This window comes from Staurois parvus, unplaced genomic scaffold (assembly GCF_062004578.1).
Source record: "Staurois parvus isolate SC_StPar_1 unplaced genomic scaffold, SC_StPar_1.0 ptg000334l, whole genome shotgun sequence".
Classification (NCBI taxonomy): domain Eukaryota; kingdom Metazoa; phylum Chordata; class Amphibia; order Anura; family Ranidae; genus Staurois; species Staurois parvus.
In genome coordinates, this window is record NW_028318130.1 from 4,459,850 (window position 1) to 4,485,738 (window position 25,889).

Sequence of the window (25,889 nt, forward strand, 5' to 3'; positions counted from 1 at the left end):
CACAGACGGCAATAAAAACTGATGGGTTCTAATCCATCTCCACTCTGTTCAAAACTAAAAATAAAAGTTTTGCCTTTTGTTACACTTTAATAAAGGGCATTATAGCCCTTTTTACTTTTTATTGCCATCTGTGTCCCTCTTAAATATATTTCCCCTTACTTCCTTTTATAATAGGAATCAATGGAAGTTCTCTCCAACGGGGACAGAGAGAAAAATAAGAGCACATTTTTTAATAGAGTGAGGAAAGGTTAGGAATTCTGACAACATTCCTGTTGAACCTGGAGTTTTATGGATCTGTGGGGTATTATAATAAAGTTGCTGCTCCACTTTTCTGGCATTAATCCCTCTTGTTAAAGTATTGCACCAAATTCATGAAGCATCTGCAATACTGTTGTTTCTGAAAGCAACTTGTGCGCCAAAGTCAGGAATTCTTTAAATGCACCACTTTTCCATTGTGGTGCAATGATGCGCTAAATTCAAAATAAAATACTGGCCATTACGAAAGTGGAGCTAGTTAGGAGCAACTCTCTTTTGGTGTACAGAAAAAGACCCCGGCGCAGTGTCTTGCATGTGTTCTGAAAGTGGTGCAGCATGCTGCGCCAAATTATTATTATACCTGATTTATATAGCGCCAACAGTTTGCGCTGCGCTTTACAAAATGAAGGTAGACATAACAGTTACACTGCAATTTGGTACAAGAGGAAACAGAGGGTCCTGCTTACAATCTAGGAGTTTCAAGTAGAAGTTCTAGACCGGTACATGAATTTGGTGTATGCTGCGCCACTTTTAGAATGCATGTGAGATACTTTAGCAAAATCTGTCTGCTTCAGTCTTTATGAATTCCAGAGTATGTCTGTAAAGCTTCATTCAAGTAATAGAAAGTTGATGGTATAAATATTGAATTTTGGAAGTTTCTATTTAAAGGGGAAATCACCCTAAAAGGGAAGATCCTCTTCCCCTCCCCCCTCCCATTTTGGAATGTCTTTTTTTTGGTGGTGGTGTTGGGGGATGAGTGGGTACGTGATTTTGACAGGCCGTGGCGATCTGAGCGAAAACTCAGCTCCCCCTCCTTCCCCCACAACCTCTTGGGACACATCACAGGTCCCAAGAGAATGCGGGACCATTCATGGAGCACAGTGCGGCTCATGCATGCACAGTGGGCAGCCAGCAGTGAGACCACAAGGTGTCATAGTCGGATGCCCACAGTTACGATGCCAGCACCTGGACCTGAAGACCAGGAAAGAGCCATGTCAGGTTAGGACATCACTGGATCCTAGGACAGGTAAGTGTGTTTTTAAAAAGTCAGAAGCTACAGTATTTGTAGCTGCTGAATTTTACTTTTTGTTTTTTTGGAGGGGGGGAACTGGAGCTCCTCTTTAAGTCTCTTGTACCTAAAGTAGTACTAAAGGCTCAGTGTTTTTTAACTTACATTTAAAGTACATTTTAAGCAAGCAGTAATACATGTCCCACACTATTTTGCGATTCATGTTTGTGCCCAATGTCCACATACTGTACTTTGATGTTTACAAGTTTGCCACCACAGTCTTCAGGTTGGACAGTGCCACTTCCCCAAACTTCTGGTCAGGCAGTGCAGACTACAAATCTAAAGACTCCATGCCCACCCATCACACTGTGCATTTATTTATTTATTTTCTGCAGGCAGTTTGTAGCGGGTTGAGCTCTGGGTCCCTCTGACAGCTCTGCTCTCTGCACAGTAGCAAAGTGATAATGTCACTACTACTTTTATAAGGTATAATTGGGTTTGCAAAATCATTTGGTGCACACAGAGTGATTTTATATCCTTTCTGGCTATTGCGAGATCTATTTAAAGGAGAGTTTTTGTGCCCAGAGTTCAACTTTATTATTATTATTATTATTATTATACAGTATTTATAAAGCGCCAATAGTTCGCTCAGCGCTGTACATTACAAAGGGGGACAGAACATGTGACAGAACAATACCAATACAATGCAAAACATGAGGGGATCGAGGGCCCTGCTCTTTCAAGCTTACAATCTAGGAGGGAGGGGATGGTGGCACAGGAGGAGATAGCTGTGGGGGATGGAGTGGTAGGAAGAGTGGAGGAGGTCGGCAAGTTAGCAGGGGGTGGGGTAGGCTTCCCTGAAGAGATGGGTTTTCAGGGTGCGCCTAAAGGAGAGGAGAGTAGGTGATAATCTGATGGGTTGGGGCAGGGAGTTCCAGAGGATGGGTGACACCCTGGAGAAGTCCTGGAGGCGGGCATGGGAGGAGGAGACCAGGGAACTAGAGAGAAGGAGGTCTTGTGAGGAGCGGAGTGTGCGTGCTGGGCGGTACTTGGATATTAGGTCAGTGATGTAGTTCGGGGCAGTATGGTGGACAGCTTTGTACGTCAGCGTTAGGATTTTGAATTTGATCCGTTGCGCAATCGGAAGCCAGTGGAGGGATTGGCAGAGGGGGGTGGCGGAAACGGAGCGGTTGGAAAGGTGAATGAGTCTGGCAGCCGTATTCAGGATGGACTGAAGCGGGGATAGCCAGCGGCGAGGCAGGCCAGTGAGGAGGGAGTTGCAGTAGTCGAGTCGCGATATGATGAGGGAGTGGATGAGCTGTTTAGTGGTTTCTGGAGTTAGGAACGTGCGGATTTTGGCGATGTTGCGGAGGTGGAGTCTGCACGAGTTTGTTAAAGAGTGGACTTGGGGCTGGAAGGATAGGTTGGAGTCCAAAATAACACCAAGTACTCTGGCCTGCGGGGCGGGTTTGATGGTGGCGTTGTTGGACATGATGGAGAAGTCAATGGGGGGTGGTGTCCGGGCTGGAGGGAAGACAAGAAACTCGGTTTTGGAGAGGTTCAGTTTAAGGAAGTGGAGCGACATCCAGTCTGATATGTCGCTCAACAGGTGTGTGATTCGGGCGGAGACCGAGGGGGTGAGGTGGGGGGTTGAGAGATAGATTTGTGTGTCGTCGGCATAGAGGTGGTAGTTGAAGCCGTGAGAGTGTATGAGTCGGCCAAGGGAGGAGGTGTAGATGGAGAAGAGAAGGGGCCCGAGGACAGAGCCTTGAGGGACCCCAACAGAGAGGGGGAGTGAGAGGGAGGTGGTGGCATTATAGGTAACGCTGAAAGAGCATTGTGACAGGTAGGATGAGAGCCAGGAGAGAGCAGAATCTCTGAGGCCGAGGGAGTGTAGTTTTTTGAGGAGGAGGGGGTGGTCGACTGTGTCAAAGGCCGCAGAGATGTCAAGGAGTAGGAGCACTGAATAGTGGCCATTAGCTTTAGCGGTTAGCAGGTCGTTGGAGAGTTTGAGTAAGGCAGTTTCGGTGGAGTGTAGGGGACGGAAGCCGGACTGTAGGGGATCGAGGAGGTTGTTGTTGTTGAGGTGAGAGCATAGGCGGGTGTAGACGAGGCGCTCGAGGAGTTTAGATGTAAATGGGAGCAGGGAGATGGGTCTGAGGTTGTTCGGGTCATTGGGGTCCAGGGAGGGCTTTTTAAGTATGGGGGTGATGTGTGCATGTTTCAGAGGGGAAGGGAAAGTGCCGGAGGAGAGGGAGAGATTGAAGATGTGGGTGAGGGAGCGTAGGATGGAGGGGGAGGGAGGTCGTAGGAGTTGTGTGGGGATAGGGTCAAGGGGGCAGGTGGTGAGGCGGGCATCAGAGAGGATCTTGGAGACTTCTTCGATGGTAGTAAGGTCAAAGGTGCGGAGTGTTGGGGGAGCTTCAGTATGAGGAATGTAGGGTGGGATGGGAGAGGAGGTTAGAGCAGTGGTGGGGCCGTGGGAGAGGGGTGTAGAGGGGGTAGCTGAGTGAGGGGGAAGGGGGTTGGAGGGAGTTTGAGCAGCGACGAAGTCCCTGTGGGTTATGATGAGGGGGTAGCTGTGTGAGAGGGGACGGGTTGAGACGGCGTGTGAGTTGCGGCAATGTCCTTGCGAATTGTGTCAATCTTGTTTTTGAAGTGATTGGCAATCTCAAGGGCAGTGAGTGAGGTGCTGGGTGGAGGTGGGGGTGGCGAGAGTAGAGAGTTGAAGGTGGAGAAGAGTCGGCGAGGATTGGAGGAGAGGGCCTTGATGAGGGTCAGGAAGTAGGCTTGTTTGGCAGTATGGAGGGAGGAGGTGTAGGTGTGGAAGGCAGATTTGTATCGGGTGAAGGCTTGTTGGGATTTGGTTTTGCGCCATAGTCGCTCCAGGGCCCGACTGTGTCGTTTGAGGGTTTTGGTGTTATCAGTCTGCCAGGGCTGGAGCGGTCGGGGTCTGATGTTGCGTGTGGTTAAAGGCGCTAGTGAGTCAAGGGCTGTTGACAGCGCATTGTTGTAGGCGGTCATAGCCAAGTCGGGGCAGGACAGGGGGAGGATGCGGTCATGGAGTTGATCAACTGCGGAGTGGAGGGAGGCAGGGTTAAGGTTGCGGAGGTTACGGCTGGTAGTAGTGTGACATTTGGAAGGGTAGGCATTGGAGGATGAGGAGATAGAGAAAGTAATCAGGTTGTGGTCAGAGAGAGGGAAGGGGGTGTTAGTGAGGTTGTGGGGAGCGCAGCGGTTGGAGAAGACAAGATCAAGGATATTACCGTCGGAGTGGGTGGTGGATTGTATGCACTGTGCAAGTGCAAAGGAGGAGGTTAAGTGGAGGAGACGGGCTGTGTCCGGGTTGTCGAGGTTGACAGGGATGTTGAAATCCCCAAGGATGATAGTGGGTAGCTCAGAGGAGAGGAAGAAGGGTAGCCAGGAGGAGAAGTCTTCCAGGAAGCGGGGTATGGATCCAGGAGGCCGGTATATCACAGCAATCTTCAGGGGGGTTGGGGAGAATAGTCGGACGCAGTGGGCCTCGAAGGAGGAGAAGGATAGGGAGGGGGGGTTTGGGAGGACTCGGAAGGTGCTCAGCGGTGACAGGAGCAGGCCAACCCCACCACCTTTACGACCGTTGGGCCTGGGTGAGTGGGTCCAGGTGAGACCGCCGTAGGAGAGTGCAGCAGGGGAGGTAGAGTCAGTGGGCTGGATCCAGGTTTCCGTAATCGCCAGGAGGTTGAGGGAGCGGGAAACAAAGAGGTCGTGGATGGCGGTAAGCTTGTTGCACACCGATCGGGCGTTCAGGAGTGCACATGAAAACGGGGGGGAGATTTTAGGGAGCAGGGGGACAGATACTAAGTTGCGGGGGTTGCGGCAGGACGTGGAGGCGGGAGGGTTTTGTGCGGGAGGTGGTGGAGGGCCAGGATTCGGGGAGATGTCCCCCTGCGGTTATGAGGAGGAGAAGGGTGAGAAAGGTGGCATGGGAGCGGGATGTGCAGGAGCGTGAGAAACTACTAGTGGAGGTGTTGGGGTCAGTGGGAGAGTGGAGTAATAGGAGGAGGTGGTGGGTGCCATAGAGGGGTGAGGGAAGCAGTGAGGGCACAATATACAAATGTTTGGGAGGAGCAGAGGGATATAGTGAATGGATTTTGGGAACAGAGGAGAGGAAAATGAGAAGGAGGAGTGGAAGAGGCATTTTGGGGAGGTGATGAAAGCAATAGTAGGGAGATGATAGCAATGAGGGGGAGATGTACAAGTTTTGGGGTGGAGCAGAGGGGTAAAGAAATGAGATTTGTGAACAGAGGATAGTAAAATGAAGAGCAGAAGAGGGGTGTATTATATAAAAAGGTACACGGAGTGGGACTCAGGTATGTAAGAGATGTTTCCCAGGGTGTTTCCTTGCAGTCTGTCCAGCGTGCAGTAGAGTTTCTTGCTGTTGTTGTGTCTTCCTGCTGCTTATGTTCTCCTGCTTTAGTTCAACTGCTGTGTTTAACTGCTCTGCACTCATTCAAAGCCGCACTCCATCATAAGCAGCACCCCCATCAGAGATCTCCCCCATGAGCTGAACTAAATTTATAGGGAGATGCTCAAATGAGCATTCAACTCCGCCCCAATTAGAAGCTGATAAGGCTCACATGAATAGGGGGGGATGATTCTTAGGAACCAGGCCACAGTCATAAACCTGAGTGCGCCTAGAGGTGAGGACAAGTCAACAGATACACAGATATAATTACAACATTTGGTGAGAATTTAACAGGAGTCAATGCGTTTGTCTGGTTAAGAGTGGAGGTAGCAGATAAATGCAGTTACCCAGAGAAGAACAGCAGGAGTCAATGCGTTTGTCTGGTTAACTTTAATAAAACTGAAAGGCTAATTCCCTGCAATATTACTCGCCTCTCCCAACAGCCTGTGAAGGTGTCTCACCTTCATTCTGTTCAAGCTCTGCAGTCCTCTGTCAGACTCCTCAGCATCTGACCATTTTTAAGAGTATCAGATTTCTGTTTTCCAACCTCTAACACCTGCATCACTGCTGAGTCCTGTAGTGATATGTAGGTGTTGGATGGAGGATCCACAGCACATGGTGGGGGACATAGGCCTCAAACGCTCCCAAAAGCATTGAATTCTGAAGAGTTTGACAGAGTCTGAAGCTTGTGAATTGAACACTAGTAGGAGACACAGGCTGTACGAAAGGTGCGTATAAAAGCTTTTCTATTGCAGGGAACTGGCCCTTGATGGACATGTTCACCTTTAGAGCATGTTACACGTTACACCCATAGCTTGTGTGTAACATGCTCCATACCTACCCCCAGCAACCCCGATGCCTGACAATGGCTGGGGGATTTTCTCCCTGTACCCTCTGTTACATTTTGAAAATAGTGTGGCTGTGCAGGGCTCCACCCACACAGCCGCATCATTCATATGAATGAGAGAACTACAAGTACTGTCAGCCATTGTGACGGTTTGTAGTTCTCAATGAACTGTGGGTGTGTTGATACCCATTCTGAAAGTTTATTCACAAGCCCTGTTGCTTGTAAACACTCAGCCCATATTTGAGGTACAGGCTTTTAGCAGGGCTTGTTTGCAGGAGCTTGACATTGCATTCCTGATCCACTGATCGCGTGTGCAATAGTTTGCAGGCTCCTGAACGATAAAATAATAAATGCATATTTTCATTTATTATTTTTTCCCCAAAGGTGAACTTAGCCTTTAAGTTTTCTTTTAAAGCAACTGACAGGGCCACTGTAAATAAATTACATACTCTTGAAAAGTGATTCAACAAAAAAAAGTTGTCGTTGCCACAGTCAAGCTCTGTTGGCTGTCAGTGTTCAGTCATATGACTACATGTGGAATATAGTGGCCACAAAGCCTTTATTTCCCTACAGGAGATTGTCACTATGAAGGCTCACTTGTCAAAGTAGGTCGGGCCATATTAAAATAAGCCAGTAGAAGTCCCATGGGTGCCATTGTCTTAACACTCTATAAGGGAAAAGGACATTACTTTAAATGCAAACTGTGTTCTTTGTAATGGCTTAAAAGCAGCAGCAGCGCTAATTATAATACCTGACTAATGAACTAAAACAAAGTCCATTAGGGAAAGCTGCAGCTGCTTTATTTTCAGCATTTCTTATAGTTCATTTAAGTATTAGTATTTGTTTCTTGCGGCATCTTCTTTCCTATACAAAAATATCCCATTGCACACTATGGGCAATCTGAGACTTGTTTATGAAGTATCAGTCATATGTCATTTGTTTGAGTTCCCTGCTTCCACCAGCTGGATTCAGATCTTCACTGGAAATTGGCAGAGAATGGAGAGTTTGAGTGCAACCAGGGCCACCATCAGAAATCATGAGGCCCTATACAGCCTACCGGTCAGGGCCCCCATCCATAGATGTTGACCCCAAGGATCAATAGAGTGTCCGGCTACTCTTCTGTGTTTTTCTAGCATAATAGTTTTTACTTATCTGTGATATGCTAAGCTATTTATTGTGGTCGGTGTACTGTAAGTATGGATATCAGTCAGGGGTGGCTGGACAGATAGCATTACCTAAATGTCAGTGCAGACATCTGCTCGAACCACAGGGGTGACCCCACCACATCCACAGCTTAAGTCAGCTGATACGGGGAAAGCAGGAGGAGATCCCAATACATTCTGAGACTTTGATCAAACATTCAAGGGGGCACAGAAGGCAAACACTGGTCAGCCAATAAGGTGGAGGCCAGAATGTGGGGGGGCGGGCACACTCTGATTCCTTGCTGGACTGGGCCTCTGCTTGTCCTGGCCACTCTCTGTTGCTCACTGAGACAATAGGAGACAGTATAAGTCTGATGGATGACACCCCGACCAATCAGAGCCCACACTCCCTCCTCCCCTACTCCCTCAGCATGCAGCATTGCCAAAGACTGACAAGCTTGAACAGGCAGTGAGGAAGACTGTCACTGCATTCTCTTCCATAGTTCCCCACATTTGATAAGTAGATAGAAAGCACACATTTTAGGTTCACATGGGACATGACAAAATTTTGGAATGGTCAATAGTAGGCGTTGATTGATGGTGTATGACTTGTAATGTCGTACTTTTAACCTTGACGTATTTTAGACAGATTATGGCTCTGGGAACTATACTGTTACAAGAACAATGCAATGGACTGCAGTTCAAATCATGTATGTTACTGTGGAGTAATCACTGCTACACTAAACAAATCTGTTGTGCTATTACTGCACAGATCCACAAGATTTACCACATGTACAGTACAGTAATGGCAAAAGTAGCTGTAAAAATGCATAATTAACAGTACGACCCAGTTAAAGCAATGAAGCATGCAACTGAGTATTGATTTAATTTGCAGGATTATAACCACAATAAAAATGTAATATTAGGGTGACACATAAATGGATTGGAAATAAAGTTGCTGTAAGTTGAAAATGATAGCATGGAATGCATTTTTCTTATTAACAGCAGGATAAAAAGAATACCACATATTTACCACATTAGACCTGTCAGCGTTGCAGCATAGAACTTTGAGACTAGCAATGGGGGGGCCACCAGAGGTGGGACTCCAGGATAGGTATAATGCAGACTAACTCAGTGCTGCAAGAAGGGTACCTGCAGAGCGCTCTCCACAACAACGGGTGGGGGCATGGCTGAGGTAGGGAAGCCTAAGGGACATAGTGTATACACATCCAATTTTCTTCTGTCACTTTTGCTAGCTGCTGAGGCAGAAAATATACTGTATTATGCAGCACACTGCTAATTTTATGGGATACTGTGGGACAGTGTGCAAAAACCAGGGCTGTCCTGCAGAATCTGGGACAGATTGCATATATGCCCTTGGGAACTTGGGGCATCTTGGTAAGGGTGGAGGAGCCTGACCCACCCACAAAGTGTGCATTTACATTACTAAATGGTGTAGGACTCGCAGCTGAACCTGGACCCTCTGCTGACCTGATGGGGCCTAGGCCCAATATGACAGGACTAGCTGTACCCTATCCCCATCAGCGGCCCTATGTGTGACTCATTGATATATGAGGCCCTGTGTATCTTGAGTATGACAAATGATCTTTGTGTAGAATGGGCTCAAAGTGCAAAATGGTACTACAATAGACCAGTCCAATTTTGTGACCTTATGCTAGCATTACAAGTGGTACAAATGCAGACTGCTGAAAAATGTTGTCTGTTCTATTACAGAACTATGTCAGAGTTGTGGAAGTCTGGTGGGATGAATACAAGGATTACTTTTATGCCAGTCGTCCAGAAACAAAAGCCTTGGCCTATGGAGACATCAGTGAACTGAGGAAATTTAGAGAAGACCACAACTGCAAAAGTTTCAAATGGTTCATGGAGGAAATTGCCTATGATATCCATGAACACTATCCTCTACCACCGAAAAATGTAGAATGGGGAGAGGTGAGTCCAGGTTCATCTAATGGTGTGAAGATTATTGCTAGAAAATAGGGTATTTTACAAAATCTGGATCTTATTGGATAAGTAATGACATCATCAGAGCCATAGCACTAGGGTTTCCCCTCTGTGCACAGGCTAATATGTCCTTGTGTGTGCATCAAGGGACTCCACATAATTTATGGTGCACGGGAGATATAGTGATTAATTTGCATAGTTGGAAACCTTGCATGCTCATAACCTAAATGTAGGGACCCACCAACCCTCTTTAGTGGTGAAAATAGATGTGCAGCCTTCACTCTTTGGGACCTTTGTATGTCTGCACAGGCCACAAAATATCATCTTAGTTATGGAACTAGACCATTTTTTTTTTTTTACTCAAATTATCTGTCTTCCCACCTATAAGTGACATAATTATATTGTATGTTCTAGTCAGTGGATCACAAGCATTTATATCATAACTTGTTTGGGCAAGGCAGCTGCAGAATTATTTTTTTTTTTTGTAATACTGCCTTTCACGTTTGACCTCATTTTTGGTTGGTATCTTAAAAGAACAAGCTGTTTTTGGAGGTGGAGTGTACAGTGTAGACCAAGATGATTGGTTTTTCTAGCAAAATGTACATTTGTCGGTTGACGCTAGTTAGCATAAACACAAAATCTGTGTTAGGGCCTATAATAAGGACTCTCTACAAGAATCTGACACTGTACTTAGATACAAAGTACCTCAAAATTGAAAATCTCTGAGTAAGGTGATAGAATGGGGGAATATATTTTCTAGCACAGAGCTGACTTCTGCTCTATGCAAGAAAACTACGATCCATCTTTATTTCTTTGCCTATACTGCAAGGAATTTAAATCAGAAGGCTATGCACAGAAAGACGGTTTCTGTAGCGGTGTGGGAAGGTTTTTTCAACAAAACATTTATAGCAAATAAAGTATATAAATATATTTATAAATGTATTAATTCCCATGATATTGGAATGGGTTATCAAGCAATCTCTAATCTAGGTGCAATGGTCTGGTGTACACAAACTTTTGGTCGTATAGAGTATTTTTGTCTTCCCCACTAAAAATGTGTTTTTCTTTTGTTTGTTGGAATGATTACCCATTACTTCTGTCATGGCAGGAAGTGAATGGAAATCTCCCCTGTAGGTAAGCAGATTGCAATATAAAGCCCACAGATTCTGTACCTCTTCCCCACTCCTGAAAAAAGAAAACAATAAAAAGTTTTGGATGGAGATGGGCTTAAAGTGTTACTAAACCCAGGACCCTGCATTCACTATATCTGGTCTCCCGCAGTACACAAAACATAGAAATGCAATTATGTTAGTAAATATAAACTGCTAAATACCTTTTCTCATCAGCTTGTGACTTCTATCAGTGTCCAGCAAAGCACTGGTTAAAGCTTGTAGAAGGATTTTTCATAGACTGCATAATCCCTGACCCTCTGTCTGGATAGCACTGATTGGCCCTGTGTTGATCGCATGCACTCTCCCTAGAAAAGAAAAAAGTCTATCAATACACACCAAACTGAGCATGTGCAGCTTGCCCCAAGGCTCTGTTCTATCAGCAGATGGATTGGGGACAGTAGACGAAGGGGAGGATCAGTGAAGACAGGATCAAACATCCTTTTTACACAGTGCTGCGGATTAACCCCTTAGGTTCCACAGTGAGTATAACAAGCATGCTTTACTGCATATACAGACTGATTTTACTGTTGTGGGTTTAGTAACACTTTAAGGGCAGTAGGCACTTTACACATGACACATTCCCAGGTCTTTGCCTATGTATAAATGTGAGTGGAGCACTCCCGTCACATGGAAGGCACATTTCTTATTGATGCAATGTACTTGGCATTTCTCTGCAGACCATTCTGCTTAACATGTTACTTGGGGTGTGTGCGCACTGCACATTCTGCATATATAACCTTGGACATTAATGGGACTGTGAATCGTGTGATATCTGCAGACTTTTTGGGGGATTTTGTTTTTTTTTTTATTTTTATGTATTTAGTCTTTTACAGTTATTCCTGCTACAGACCTTTCCAGCTCTGACCTCTAGTGGAGCATTTCTGCTCAAAATTTCTATATATTGTTCCAGGTGTTCTTTCTTAAAGCAGTCTTGGCTAAGCTGCTGTGGAACTCTGAGCCCTGGCATGTCCTGAGACTGGCCGAGAATGCTGGGACATGTAGTTTTACAGGAGACAATAATGTGTACCGCATCATCTAAAGCAGACTGCAACAGTCATATCTTGTGTTATTTTAACATATATTCATATTGTATACATACAAACTGTCACTTGTATTTTATTGCTGTTCAATTAAATCATATGAATTTAAAAACCATTATCTTAGACACCATTGCATATTTAAAGCTAAAAACAGCGTAATCACAGCGGCTGTACCACCTGACTTTAAAGATTACCTAAATGAGTTTTAGGCACACCAAACAATTAAAGATGCATAAGAAAAAATGAGTAGGGGTTATAAGTCAGACTAAACTTACTTGCACACCCTAGCAATGGTATTCTACATTATTTTGTTTCTGTGTCACATGACCTTGACCTGCAGCACTTCTGCACTGTGCATAGCTGCATCAGGATTAAGCACATGACCCAGAACTTGATGGCTTCATAATTTCTTTGTTACTATGAACAGGTAAGTTTATGCTGATGCTAATGACCCTACCCACCATTCCTAATTGTCTAAAATCAACCTACGTTTTCAATTTGAGTGTGCTTACAAGGGCTTATTTATAGGACAGGTTAAGCACATAACTTTAAATGATAGCAATATATAATTCCAGGATTTCTCCAGAGCCTCTCACATCCCCTGGAAAGTTTTATATCAGTTTCTTCTACTTTGCCTACCTTTTTATAAAATCCCTGAAAACTCATTTCTTAGGGGCAGCCTTTCCCACCTCCACCTAAAAACCGTGCTTCCACTTTCTCCATCAACTTATCGCTCACAGTTATTATCTTTTGATTGCAAGCTCTCATGGGCAGGACCCTCCTTATCCTTTTGCCTTCAATTGCAGCACCAGTTGTTGGCACTATGTAAATTACGTGTAATTATAACTTCCTGTACAATACGTTTTTGTTCATTTTGGTCATTTAAGTCTCACAAAAAAAACACAAGAGAAATGCAAATAAGCAAACTTAACTCTTCATATACAGTGTAAGTTGTCATTAGTATAAGAAAATATTATTTGTTATGATCGTGGTGGTGACTTGATGATAAATGTAAGTAAATATTTTTTAAGGTGCGAGGTTTGGATACCAATTACTGCATAGACAGCATGGGGCACACTAATGGAGGAATTGTGGAAATTGGAGCCTGTCACAGAATGGGTGGAAACCAGGTGAGCTAAATTTAAGTCGATACAGGTATGGCTACCAATATTAACCATAATATCTGCATTATTTCTTGCAGCAGTAAATTGTGATGCTAATAGGTCATAATATATGTTAAATAATTATAGAAATGTTAAATGACAGATAAACTATCATGCAGGTGTGAGTTTTACATTGTGTGCTGTTTTACTCAGGAGACATGCTGCTTTGTATCTCTCTACTGTGCAGAGAGATACAAAGCAGCATGTCCATGCTGACAGGAGAGAGACCTGTGTTGTTTACACACAGGTCTCTCCAATGTCAGCTTTGCTGACAGTCACCGAGTGGCAGCCAGGAATCTCCGTCCAGGACCTGGTGATTGACATCCCCAGCTGCCAATAGCGGCGTGGGTAGGGTGGTGTGCGCGCCCCCTAACTGGAAATGCAAATCGCTTATATATACGTAATTTGGCGCCCTGCAGCAGTACTTCTGTTATAGGGAGGATGGCAAGTGGTTAAAGAACCTGCAAACACTGAGATGCAGCTCTAAGCACATTGCAGATGAAGCTTGCATCAGTCAAGGCCTGAATATCTACCTGGTAGAACCTAGAGAATTTGTGAACAGAGGACAAGATAGCAGCCTTTCAAATATGGTATAAAGATGCTTGTTGCTGAAAAGCTAAAGAGACACCAGCAGTCCTGGTGGAATGCACTTTGATGTGGTAGGGAGGAACCCTTTACTTAAGGGCATAGGCCCTGGAAAAAAGTAGTTTGATCTACCTGGCAATGGTGGATCAGGAAATAAAATATACTTTATGAGGACCTCCAAGCAGAACAAAGTGGGACTCTTGCAAAGAGAGGCTGTGTCTGCCATGTGTACCTAACAGGCCTGGCCACATCAGGCAATGTAAGGCTATTTCCTTGTCATGTCTTCAAGTGGGACAGAGGAAAGGGAGAGCAATGTCCTCACTGGGGTAGGAAAAAATGGACCATCTTAGGTAAAAGGAAGGTATTGAGCCTCAAAACCACCGTGTCCCTGTGCAAAACAAGAAAATACTCTTTACACGAAAGCTACCAATTCAGAAACAATTCAGATGTAATGGCAACCAGGAAGGCAACTTTACAAGTGTTGTCTTCCAAAGGAATGTCTCTAATCAGTACAGAAGGGGATCTCTGAAGGACAGAGAACATGAGATAGAGATCCCAAGGTGACACAGTAGGAAGAAGTGAGGGATTTATATGAGCAACTCCCTGAAAAAAGTCTTGTAGATTGCAAGGCAAGAAGCTTCTGGTAGAGAATGGATTAGGTAGAAGGTACACAGAGCTAGACGGGGGTTCAGACCAGACTAAAAGGCCAAAGTACAAGTGATGGAGTACTCTCTAGTGGTCAATTGTCTGCCTTTGCACCAAGAAAAATAAGCAATGGAAAATCTTATGGGAGTCTTGCTCTGAGTAAAGTGGGAGTCAGAAATAGCCCTATCTTTGGGACTTGGATTTCAAAAGCCATGCGATTAAAGCTAGCAGTTGAGAAGCAGGTTGGAATAGGGGTCCTCAGGCCAGTAAATCTGGTCTGGTTAGAAGAGGCCAAGGCTCATCTGATAGAAGTTAGAGTATGCCTGTATACCACTTCCTTCTGGGCCAGTTTGGTGTGATGAGAATTCCTAAGACTCTATCCTTCTGTATCTTGCACTGCATTTGAGAAAGGATCTTCATCAATGGGGAGACATAAATGGAAAGATCTGGGGAGTGCAGAGTTGGTAGCTTAGGAATTGCCTACTCCAGGGATATGTGTGGCCAAGAGAGTTGGAATGTAAGTTTCTGCCCAGGGGAAAAGCAGACTTGTTTCTCTTAGGGCAGCTTAAACGCATACTATATGGTCCTTTTGCCCCAGCTCCCTTACACCGGTTATTCTCCATTGCCAAATGAGGGGATTACTAGTGGGGTACTTTCATAATGGACTGTGGAATAGATGGGGGTTTTGTGTGTTGGGATACAGAATTAGGTCTGTTACTATGTAGGTTACAGCCTGTATTGCTAAAAATATTGTTGGGTTCCTTAAGAGGGGGACGTTTAAAGGGAATGGCCCCCATTTGAAAACACCAGCCTGGTACCAGTAGCTTTTTCCACACCACTGAGGGGGCATCACCACTACACCTTTCATTCACAATATAGTGATGCAAAGGTGATGTCATCTTTGCTGTCAGAATCAACCAAGACCACCCAATGCAAAAAGTAAATCTAAAGAAGACCCTGTGTGTTACATGACCAGCCTGATTAATACAGAAAACTATACGTTTAATGAATAAAAACGGGACACATACAACAGAGGGAGGTATTCCTAGGAGGAAGGGGAGAGAACTGGGGAGCTGAACCTGGAGTTGGGCTTCAAGGGTTTCCTGACATTTTCTCTCTTAAATATATTATAAGGCATATAAATCTTTAGAAAATGGTTATGAAAGGCAACCAATAAGCAATTTGTGGTTTAATAGCAGTTTTATGCATTCTTGTTAATTAGGCAATGTTTTTTTATTTTGCTAGCTTTTCCGAATTAATGAAGCTAATCAATTCATGCAGTATGACCAGTGTCTCAGTAAAGGGCCAGATGGATCGAAAGTTATGATTACACACTGTAATTTAAATGAATACAAAGAGTGGCAATACTTCAAGGTATGTCCGGAAGTCTGTTTATATTTACAAAGTGCACATTACGCATTTCTATAATAAATTTAATTTGCAATATTTATGAATTAAATATAGTCTACAGGTGACATTGTCCACCAGCCTAGGTTTGGCTGTCCACTACATAAAACAATAAAGGCATAAAAAAATGACCACATTACATAGCTCTGATACAATCCTTTCTGCGATAAACAGAACACAATTAGCGCAGATTCTCACTTTACTGATCTGTTGTGGCACATTAACATGCCTTCACATGCTAGTGTGCTGTGTTAATGAAACCTATTCGACAGATGAAAAAAAACACAAAGATCTTTTTTTTTTATATGTGCATTACGGTGCATTGTAATGTACTGCACGGTGCATTGGGGATCTATTCACAGTGAATAGCACAGCAACTCACCTCACATATAGCAGATGAACTGCATGTTTAAATGTGTGTTATAGCAATGTACAAGTGTGAATGGAATTTTGGTGTTTTTGGAATCTCCATTGCTTTAACTGTTAGGTACCATGTGTAGAATTTACAATGTTAAAGCTTGTTTGTGACTATTCACCCTCTTCAGATTTTTGCAGGTGAACAAATGAGATTCAATTAGAGGTTCGGTTCCTCTGTCTATTATATATTAGAAGTGTTTTTTTTTTTTTTCAATAGAGAGGGCATCAGATCCTGGACTGCTTAGTAAAATGTATATTGAAAGTTTTCAGCAGCATTTTAACCACTTCAGTATTAGCCTGTAAATACCCCATTCATTACCAGGCCAGTTGTCAGTGTCAGAACAGTACAAACACCCCTGAAATTATCCCATTTTCGTGAAGTAAATACCCCTAGGTTATCTCATTTTTTGACACAGCTTTTTTTTGGAGATAAACAAACCTGCTGCTATTGATGTTGTTAAAGCATGGAGCTTGGTAATGTTGCACAAGATACAACGCATCAGATCATATACAAGAGAAGGACAAGGTAAAGGGGTTAATGTATAGGGTACATACGTTAATATATGGTCACATTCAGGGACAGGATGGAGCTGAGATGTACAGTAGAAGGATGTTGGTGAAAGGGTTAAAACTGGTCCCACAATCTAGTAAAGACCTCTACAGTCTGCTGCTGCCTGTCATCTTCTACGACCACAATTAAAAAAAAAAATGTTGGAACGCTGTGTAAAATCTACATAGAAACAGGATGCAATGATTTTCAAATCTCATAAACCCATATTTTAATCACAATAGAAAACATATGAAATGTTTAAACTGAGAAAAAAAATAAGGTAATTTTGACATTAACGGTACCAACACATCTCAAAAATGTTGAGACAGGGCAACAAAAGTAAAGTAAATGGTACTAACAAGGAAGAGCTGGAGGAACAGTTTGCAGCTAATTAGGTTAATTGACAAACATGTCAGTAACAGGATTGGGTATAAAAAGAGCATCCCAGAGGGTCAGGGTGTCTCAGAAGTAAAGACTGGCAGAGGTTCACCAATATGTTCGACAAATTTTAGAGTGCTTTTCACAATTTCAGAATAATGTGACTCAATATAAAATGTCAAAGACTTAAATTCATCATCATCTACAGTACATAATATCAAAAGATTATGAGAATCTGGAGAAATTTTCAGTGCACAAGGGTCAAGGCCTCAAATGGTACTGTATTAAAAACAGGCATGGTTCTGTTATGACATCACTGCATACCTCCAAAAATCACTGTGAACACAGTATGCAATCCAATCCAAAAATGCAAGTTAAAGCTCTATCATGCAAAGAAAAAGTCATATTTGAACATGATCCAAAAACGCTACCATATTTTCTGGGCCAAAGCTCATTTAGAATGGTCTGTTGCAAAGTCAAAAACTGGTCTATGGTGAGATGAAGTTTGACTTTCCTTTTGGCAACCATAGGTTCCGTGTCTTCTGGATTAAGGAAGAGAGGGGCCTTCCAGTTTGTTATTAGTGCTCTGTTCAAAAGCCTGCATCTCTGATGGTATGAGGGTGCATTCGTGCATATGGAATGGACAGCTTGCACATCTGGAAATGCCCCATCAATGCATCAAGATATATCCAGGTTTTAGAGCAGCATATGTTCCACTCCAGAGGACATCTTTTTCAGAGAAGGACTTGTATATTTCAGCGTGATACTGCTAAACCACATACTGCATCTATGACAACAGCATGGATTTGTAGTAGAAGAGTCCAGGTGGTTAACTGGCCTGCCTACAGCCCAAACCTTTCACCAATTGAAAATATTTGGTGCATCTTGAAAGGAAGAATACGACAAAGGAGCAGTTACAGTTAGCAGTTAATCCTATATCAGGCAAGAATGGAGAAACATTCCTCTACCAAAACTCCATCAACTGATCTCCTCAGTTCCCAGATGTTTAGTGTTGTTAAAAGAAGAGGGAGTGCTACACTGTGGTAAACATGGCCCTGTCCTAACTTTTTAGAGATGTGTTGCGCCCATCAATTTCAAAATTACCTTATTTCTTTTCTTTAAATTTTATTTTCTCAGTTCTAACATTTCATATGTTTTCTATTTTCCATTGTAAATGAAATATGGGTTTATGAGACTTGCAAATCATTGCATTCTGTTTTTATGTAGATTTTAGACAGCATTCCAACTTATTTGTAATTGTAGTAATTATATAATGATTCCCCTTCCTCCATTGTAAGAGGAAGGAGAGGGCTGTCCAATATAAACACATGTATGCGATTACATTTGTGATCACTGTAATTGGTCATTGTGATCGTTGTGAGCTAGTGACTGATTATTGCGCTTTCAAAAAATACCTGATCCTACTGGATATGGGGAGAATGTAACCTCCCAGAATGCAGTGCTTCAGAAGTATAAAGCACTTTTTTATTGGCTTTTTATTTATTAGAGGAATATGAGGGCAAAAATATTTTTTAGAAATTGTAGTTTGATCTTAGTTACAGTAAAAAAAAGTGGTACTATTCTATAAGCACACGTATGCACCAGTCCTGGCAAAACTGACTCAGGATGTCACATATACAGATAGAGGTGAGTTCATTTCAGAAGACAGGTCTTCCTTTCTTTCTCTGCCAGACAATAACCTGGTGTTAGGAAAGATTTTTTCTAATATAAAGCAAATGTTTGGGATTTGCTTTAATGTCTCTTTTCCCTCCTGTAGAACATACACAGATTTACCCATATCCCTACCGGAAAATGCCTGGATCGCTCGGAGGTTCTTCACCAAGTGTTCTTGTCAGACTGTGACTCCAGCAAATCATCCCAGAAGTGGGAAATGAACAACATCCTTAGTGTATAAAGTGAAAAGTCAAGAAATGAAGATTACATTGGCTGAAGCCAGCCTGAAACCTGCTGCAATGAGTAACTCTGTACAGTCAACACTCAATGAAGGATAACGGAGACCTACCCAATGAACACTGGGTCATCCTGCAGTTAATGTTTACAAGACTGCTTTAACCTTTAAACTTTTTACACGTTTACATCATCTTGGTCCAAGATAATGTTTGTTAAAGTGCTTCTAGCTCTGTTTGTAGGAACAAAGCTAAAGACTCTATTTCTCGGGATTCTACTCAGGGGTTGGAAGGTAGTTTTTAACACACACTTGAAAATCATTTAATTAGTGAGACATGTCTGTGTCTTGGTGATTAACTAGCTCTCAGTTTACTTTTCACTCTTCTTTTTCTTTTCAAAGCACTGCCACAGTCTTTCGGTAATCGTGGCCTTTGTCTGTGCTGCTGTTTGGATGGTAAAATTGGGAAAATTTTAGTGCCTCTTCCATTTCTTTCATATTTTTTTAGGAGAAGTATATGCTTACCATATGTAAGAGATGGAATCCAAAAATGTTTTGGTTGTCTGTAAGAAGAGATGCATAGAGAGTTCATTGGTTAAATATTTTGCTGCTGGGTGGACAGACAGTGTTCCAGGCCACAGGTGTCATGGTGGAGCAGACTGATACACTGTAAATACAGGAACTTGGAATAATTCTAGGATGTATATGGTAAAGGAATCCTCAAACTTGAAGTCATATATAGAAGTTTTAATGGTAACTCCACCCTACACTCTAAAGCATCTGCACTTCTAAAACTGAATACATTAGAAAGAGTGAAAGCTCTTGCACAGTGTACCAGTTATTGCCACAATAAAAGTCCCCATGAGGTGTTATAGAACATTGTAAAATCTGATACTTTCTTTTTATCAGCAGATCTCAGGTGACTTTCTGTCTCTATGAAACTGGTTGGAATAATTTACATCTGCAAGACCTGCTCAGTGGCAGTGCCTGAATACTATAAATGTGTTGGATAAAGTTTAAAGTGTTGTCCTCCTTGTGCTGTCACCAGCTACAAAACACATTCAGGGCCGGTTCACACTAAATGCAGTCCAGTGCATTATTCTGCTTCAAAAATGCATGGACAGTGTTTAACATGGATTCCAATGGCCCTAGTTCACACCAGTGCAGTCAACAAAAGTAGAACATGCTGCATTTTTTCTGTACGGAACTCATCTGAAATGTGGTATAATGCACCAGAATGCATGTCTTTAATTGATATGAAGAAAAAAAAAGGAAGGGGGGAAATGCACTCAAACACATCAGAAATGCACCAGAATGCATCAAAAACGCACATGCAGAAGCACATCTAGAATGCATAAATTGTCGTGAGAACCGGCCCTTAGTATCAAGGTCTTTAAAAGTTGGTAAACATGCAATGGAACAACAATTCTGTGCATTTAGCCAAAGCTAAACAGTGTCTGTTCTAGTGCTTTATGTAAATCTTTGAAGGCATAGTAACGACACGGAGCATTAACGTAATTGATTTTGGGGTATCTGATAGGGCACATTCTTCTGTCTAGAAAGTTGGCAGTATCAGTAACAGAACCATTATTTATAGATGCCATACATATTTATGGAAGCTTTTTTAAAAAAAACTTCTAAGTGAACTATGCAGGATGGTAATGGGGTCGATGCTGTGTTGTCATTACTGTTTTGTGTCAGTGTTTTCTTAAATAAAAGACACCGAAGATATATCACAAAATCTCTAACTTGAGAAAACACAAAAGATCGACCAACCTACATGGATTCTACAGAAGTACCTTCAATGATCAGTCTATTACCTGCGATAGCAAACTATAAAGCCTGCAAGAAAAAAAATGTACTGTCCACATTTATTTACAGCCATATCAATGAGTTCAGCACACTGCAATAACTTTAGATTTAATCCATTATATGTGTGATAGTAAGTACAGATTTTACTTTCTTATGCAGTTGCATTATTTTTACTACAGCTTTGCCAATTTCGTTTAGTTATGGGGCCAAAAATAAACATTTTAATTGTTATGTAACATTTGCAAAGGTCGGTGACGAATTTACAAAGGTCATGTGCTGGTACCTTGTGCAATGTTAGATTATGTGGCAAAAATGTACAGGACCAAAGAGCATTGTAAGGTCAGATACAAAACAAATGGTTCGCTAAATGGATGAATTCAGTTCTGTCTTTTGTAACATTACACTAAAGAAGCGATGTATGGGTACTGAGAAATAGGCGTTGTACATATCAGATGATTTGGCAGCCATATCTATTGACAACTGGTACTTTACCATAATAATAGAGCTGAATCTAATACCTATACTCTGAATGAGCAGGAATAGCAATATTTATTACACCCTGCTGACTAGGAAGCATACATGGGAACAGAACATTAGATTAGCCTTTCACGACAGGTGGTTGCATCTACTTTTGTGTATTTATTTATTGGGGCTTAAAATATAATATAGAAAACCAAACGTTCACCGTTGCCTGCTTATAATTTTTCCTTGTTAAACTGCTAATAGATCTGGATTATAAGGTGTATGTGGAGGGTTTCAGATATCCAGGCCTGTATGCCTCATTATTATCATATATACTTTAAAGTGTGCATTAAAAGTAAGGATCGATTTTGTAGTTGGAAAAGTGCTATGTATAGACAAAAATGGCTATGCTGTAAGTTAATTCAATATTGAATTTAGAGGGAGGGCGCAGTTAATAAGGGGATCCATTAGACATCTAAGTTTAGAATTCATGAGTAATCACAGTACTCAAGACTACTACCTTTAACCCCTTGCCTGCTGGATAAAAAAAGATAATCCAGATCGGATTGACTAAAGCAATATATATATATATATAAATATATATGTAGTCATATTTAAAATGGGCAAAACCAAAGAGGTCCACATTGAATAAAAATGGAAAAACAGGTTAAACAGTAATATGATCCCTTTTGGGTGAAAAAGCTTTTAATCTGGGGCCACTTATATCATGCATTGTTACCACCTCCCAACTCTGAATTGGGGTACTATCATTCATTTATTGTGCAGTGATCTACCAATAAAATTACTGGGTCCAAGAAGGGGTGTCCAGAAATGTACACCGACTGGTAGTTCTTTGAGATCTGAAGTTAGTTAAAAAATAATTCAACAAGGGTTTTTTCTTTCACCTTTTGGCATGTGAATGCTTTTGAATTCATCAAGAGACCCCCAGCAATATTCCACTGATTTGATGTCCTGAAACTAAATATGAATTTTTGCTATTACATACATACAAATCCCTTTGTTTTTGCAAACCTATATGCTGGCTCACCATAGGTTGCTACCACTATCACTTTTTTTATTTCTCTTTGTAAAGCTTCAAAAGTTTTATACTAAACCTGTGTTGAGCTGCAATGCAAGTGCGTTGCATGGTGCATAATTGTGCATTGTGGGTACTGCAACATGAAGCTAGCCTGAGGCAAAAATTATATTTTGTACTTACTGGATTGTTGTAAATCTAAGTGTTCTGTTGCAAGTTGCTTTTGAATACGCATTCTAGGTTATTATTGTGGAAGGGAACCTGTACTGAGTTAAATATGTGGGTTGCCATCGCTATTGCTTCTATCTAAAATTAATTAGCTGCCTATCAGTTGGCTTCAATACTTTGAGTCACTGAACTGGGTGTTCTTACTTCACTTGTTGCATACTTGTTCTGGTCCTGGAACTCAGTAGATATTGAAACCAGGCGGTACTAACCAGACAAATCGCATTTTCAAAAAGAAGGTGAGAAATGGCGACATATGTAATTCTCTCAGAACAGTTGTGTTTAAAGTATCCTCTGGCTTCTAGGCTGTAGTGGAGGCATTGGTTGGCAGGAGTTGTACAATATTCTTCTACTGTCCCCCTCCATATATAAAGCCATGACATTTAGTTCTTGGATAAATATGGAAGAATTCGGGAATTCTGCATTAATTTAATTATATATAGGTGGGGCTGGGGTGAACGTGCTTTTTCTCCAAGGACTGCAGCCAAATGGCCTTCTCAATGGAACTATAAGAGAGAAGGTCTTAGCCTAAATGCAGGCAGGCAAATGAAAAGCACCTAATATCAATCAACATCAAGCTCCCTTAAAGACCAATTAAACCTTCATTTTAATAAGCTAAATACATTAAATGTGCATCAAAACAAAAGGTGTACAATGTCTTACAGTTAGTTTTCTGTCTAAAGCAGCTATAGTCTGAGTGGAAAAGTGCTCTGATTGCAGAAGTTCGACTCACCCCTTACTGAATCAGACCTATAGCTCTGCAATCCATAAAACTCATAATCTCCACTGGAGAGCTCTGACTTAACGGGAAGCACTGGACCTCTGCAAAGAGATCACTGCTTCCCCGCAGAGAGCATGGGTCCCACTCTGCAGTATGCTGGCAGGCTTTTCTACTCTGGATGATTTACAAAAAAATAACTGTAAGAGTTTGCACACCTTTCCTTTTTATGCACCTGGAATGTATTTCACTAATTCAAACTGAAAGTTCAGTTGGGCTTTAAAGCCGAACTAAACCTATCAATTTAGCAGTTTCAAAAAACTGTTATATTGCCGACACATGTCAGGAATGTAACTGTCACATTTCCTTGTGCTCTCAACTGTCAAACCATCAAATGGCTGGTGTCATAACTGATCACATGGCAGTTCAGAAGATCAAGCAGAGGCTAAGATGGCAGCTTCCTTGGCTGAAAACGAAAGGAGGGTTTAGTTCCTCTTTAACACTTGTTCTGTTTTAATGCTGGGTAAAAGTTTAATTGTTGTATGGACAGTTGAAAGTTAAAAGAACAAATGTAAAGTTTTTGCATTTCCTAACCCATGCTTACCTGGAACTTCCGTGAATTGTAAAAATAAGCGTGACCAAACAAACATGCCAGCACACAAGTTCCTTGGAGATGCAGAAAAATGTTCTTATGCAACTTTTATACCTACATTTTGGGACTGCACAGGCGTGTCAAGGTGACAAATGGTCACCTTGACAAAGGAGTGCTATGTGGCCATGACATGTCGCATAAGTACATTTTTTTGCATCTGCAAGGCATTTACAGGCCTTTTGAGTTGCACTTACTGGAGATTTACGTTGACAAATATTGCAGACTCCTCTGGATGCTATCTTAATAAACCCACACTGTTACTTGGTTATGGTCATGAAAGGAGTATACATGAAGAAGGTTAAACACCACTAACCTTATTCACAAGGATCAGTACGTTGCAATGTATTTCTTGTTATCTACTATATTTAAAAATGTTGAAGATAAATAAGGGGTATGAGAATCAACTTCTGGTTTGAGTGGATCTTTGTATCATGCACTATGCATTCCTGTAGGAAGGTGGCACACAATGTGCGGGTTGTGTATATATAACATGGATATTTTGTGCAATTAAAGCTATCTGTGAATTTAAGTGTGTAGACTGAGACATCATCTCATTAACCCATAGTGAGCTGATCCTGTATTGTTTCTGTTTCCCATGCTTCGCTTTGTAAAATGATACCACCACTATGCATTTCTACTCATTTTTTTTTAGTTTGATTTATGCAGATTTTGATACACTGTATGTTTCTGTAGAAATTGTACAGATACATTTTACTATGGTAATATTGGGGACATTCTTGTTAATTTGGGGTTGCTTGTTTTTCTAGGTGCGAGAATAAATATTTTAATTTATTGTTCTTGTTCTCTTTCTTAACTGAGGCAATGACACATTCAAGTATGGGTTACATTTGGTTTACAGGCATCAGACATTACTTGAATTGTGCATTTACTGGTTAACGATTTTTATTAATAACCTTCAAGAAGACGTGCATATATATCATCCAAGAGGGAATGTCAGTTGATAGCTTGATAATGCAGCCTAGTAGACCCATAAATGCACTTTGGCTAAACAACTCTTCACAACAAAAAGAATTTCTGTGAGATATATATTTAGCAAAGACAACTGCTGCTTGAATAGAACAGTTGGCCCATTAATACTCTTAGGTAGAACACACAGATTATTCTTGTTACTATAGTGTTAAGAATGTTTCAGTTCCCAATCAAAACTTGATAATAATTATCAGTTGCATGATGCTGATTTGGAAATTCATGAAACTTGGAATAATCAAAGTAATTTTGTGAACTTTGATGGAGATACATTGTAAACAGATGCTGGGAACACTGCAGGTCACAGTAGGGAGAACAAACTGATCTCTTCAAGTAGCATACAGAGTTCCATTTAGGGCCTTATGAATCATCAAGTTCTTATTGTGGTGTTACTACTTCTCAGCTGCCAACTAGCATCAGACTTTCCCTACCCTCCTAAATGTGATTTTGGGGGAATAAGTCCACTTATTAGAAATAACATGTCGATATGTAAGTCCTTATGTTTTTATGCATTAATGTCACACAAGTTAACCTCATATACCCCTATATGTGTCTTAAAATCCTGGCATGCTGCAAATCTCTAAATGATGCAAGTATTCGGAACTTCCTGGTGTGTCAGATCTGCTCCCCCTGCTGGCTCCTACATCACTACAGAATGTAAAGCTGGCTGGAAAAACCATACCATATGGCAGAGTAAAACTTTTAACGATGAATGTTAGAGACTTGGATTGACTTGCAGGTACGGTATATTTATTGGGCAATTTGTACATCTCAGAGACTGACAGTGTAGAGAAAAATATGATATACTAGCAGCCTGTACCAGAATATAATACTGGAATGTGAAGGACGATATATTCTGGCAATGTCACTGTAAGAACTTTAGTATATGTGAATTAGGATTTTTGCTTTGTTTACTTTAGAATTGACTCTTCTTACCTTCATGTGTCCCCAGCAGAATTCACTGTGGCCATGGCTTTAAGTGGTATTCGTTATAATAGCTGTGGTTCTTTCCATGGGAATATTGAGGGGTGCAGGCAGAACAGTTAATTGTAGGACACAGGGCCATTCA

The 25,889-nt window shown here is 41.7% G+C and overlaps 1 protein-coding gene across 2 annotated transcripts in view; it reads left to right on the forward strand.

Annotated features, from left to right (window-relative positions):
* The window catches only part of GALNT7 (polypeptide N-acetylgalactosaminyltransferase 7), a 233,290-nt gene extending 208,664 nt beyond the window's left edge, over positions 1 to 24,626 (forward strand). For both annotated transcript variants that reach the window (XM_089684037.1, XM_089684036.1), the window contains exons 9-12: positions 9,435 to 9,653; positions 12,909 to 13,007; positions 15,516 to 15,644; positions 18,800 to 24,626. In XM_089684037.1, the coding sequence (XP_089540163.1) occupies positions 9,435 to 9,653; positions 12,909 to 13,007; positions 15,516 to 15,644; positions 18,800 to 18,937 (585 nt within the window). In that variant the 3' untranslated portion in view covers positions 18,938 to 24,626. The remainder of the gene's footprint in view (positions 1 to 9,434; positions 9,654 to 12,908; positions 13,008 to 15,515; positions 15,645 to 18,799) is intronic.
* The last annotated feature ends 1,263 nt before the right edge of the window (positions 24,627 to 25,889 follow it).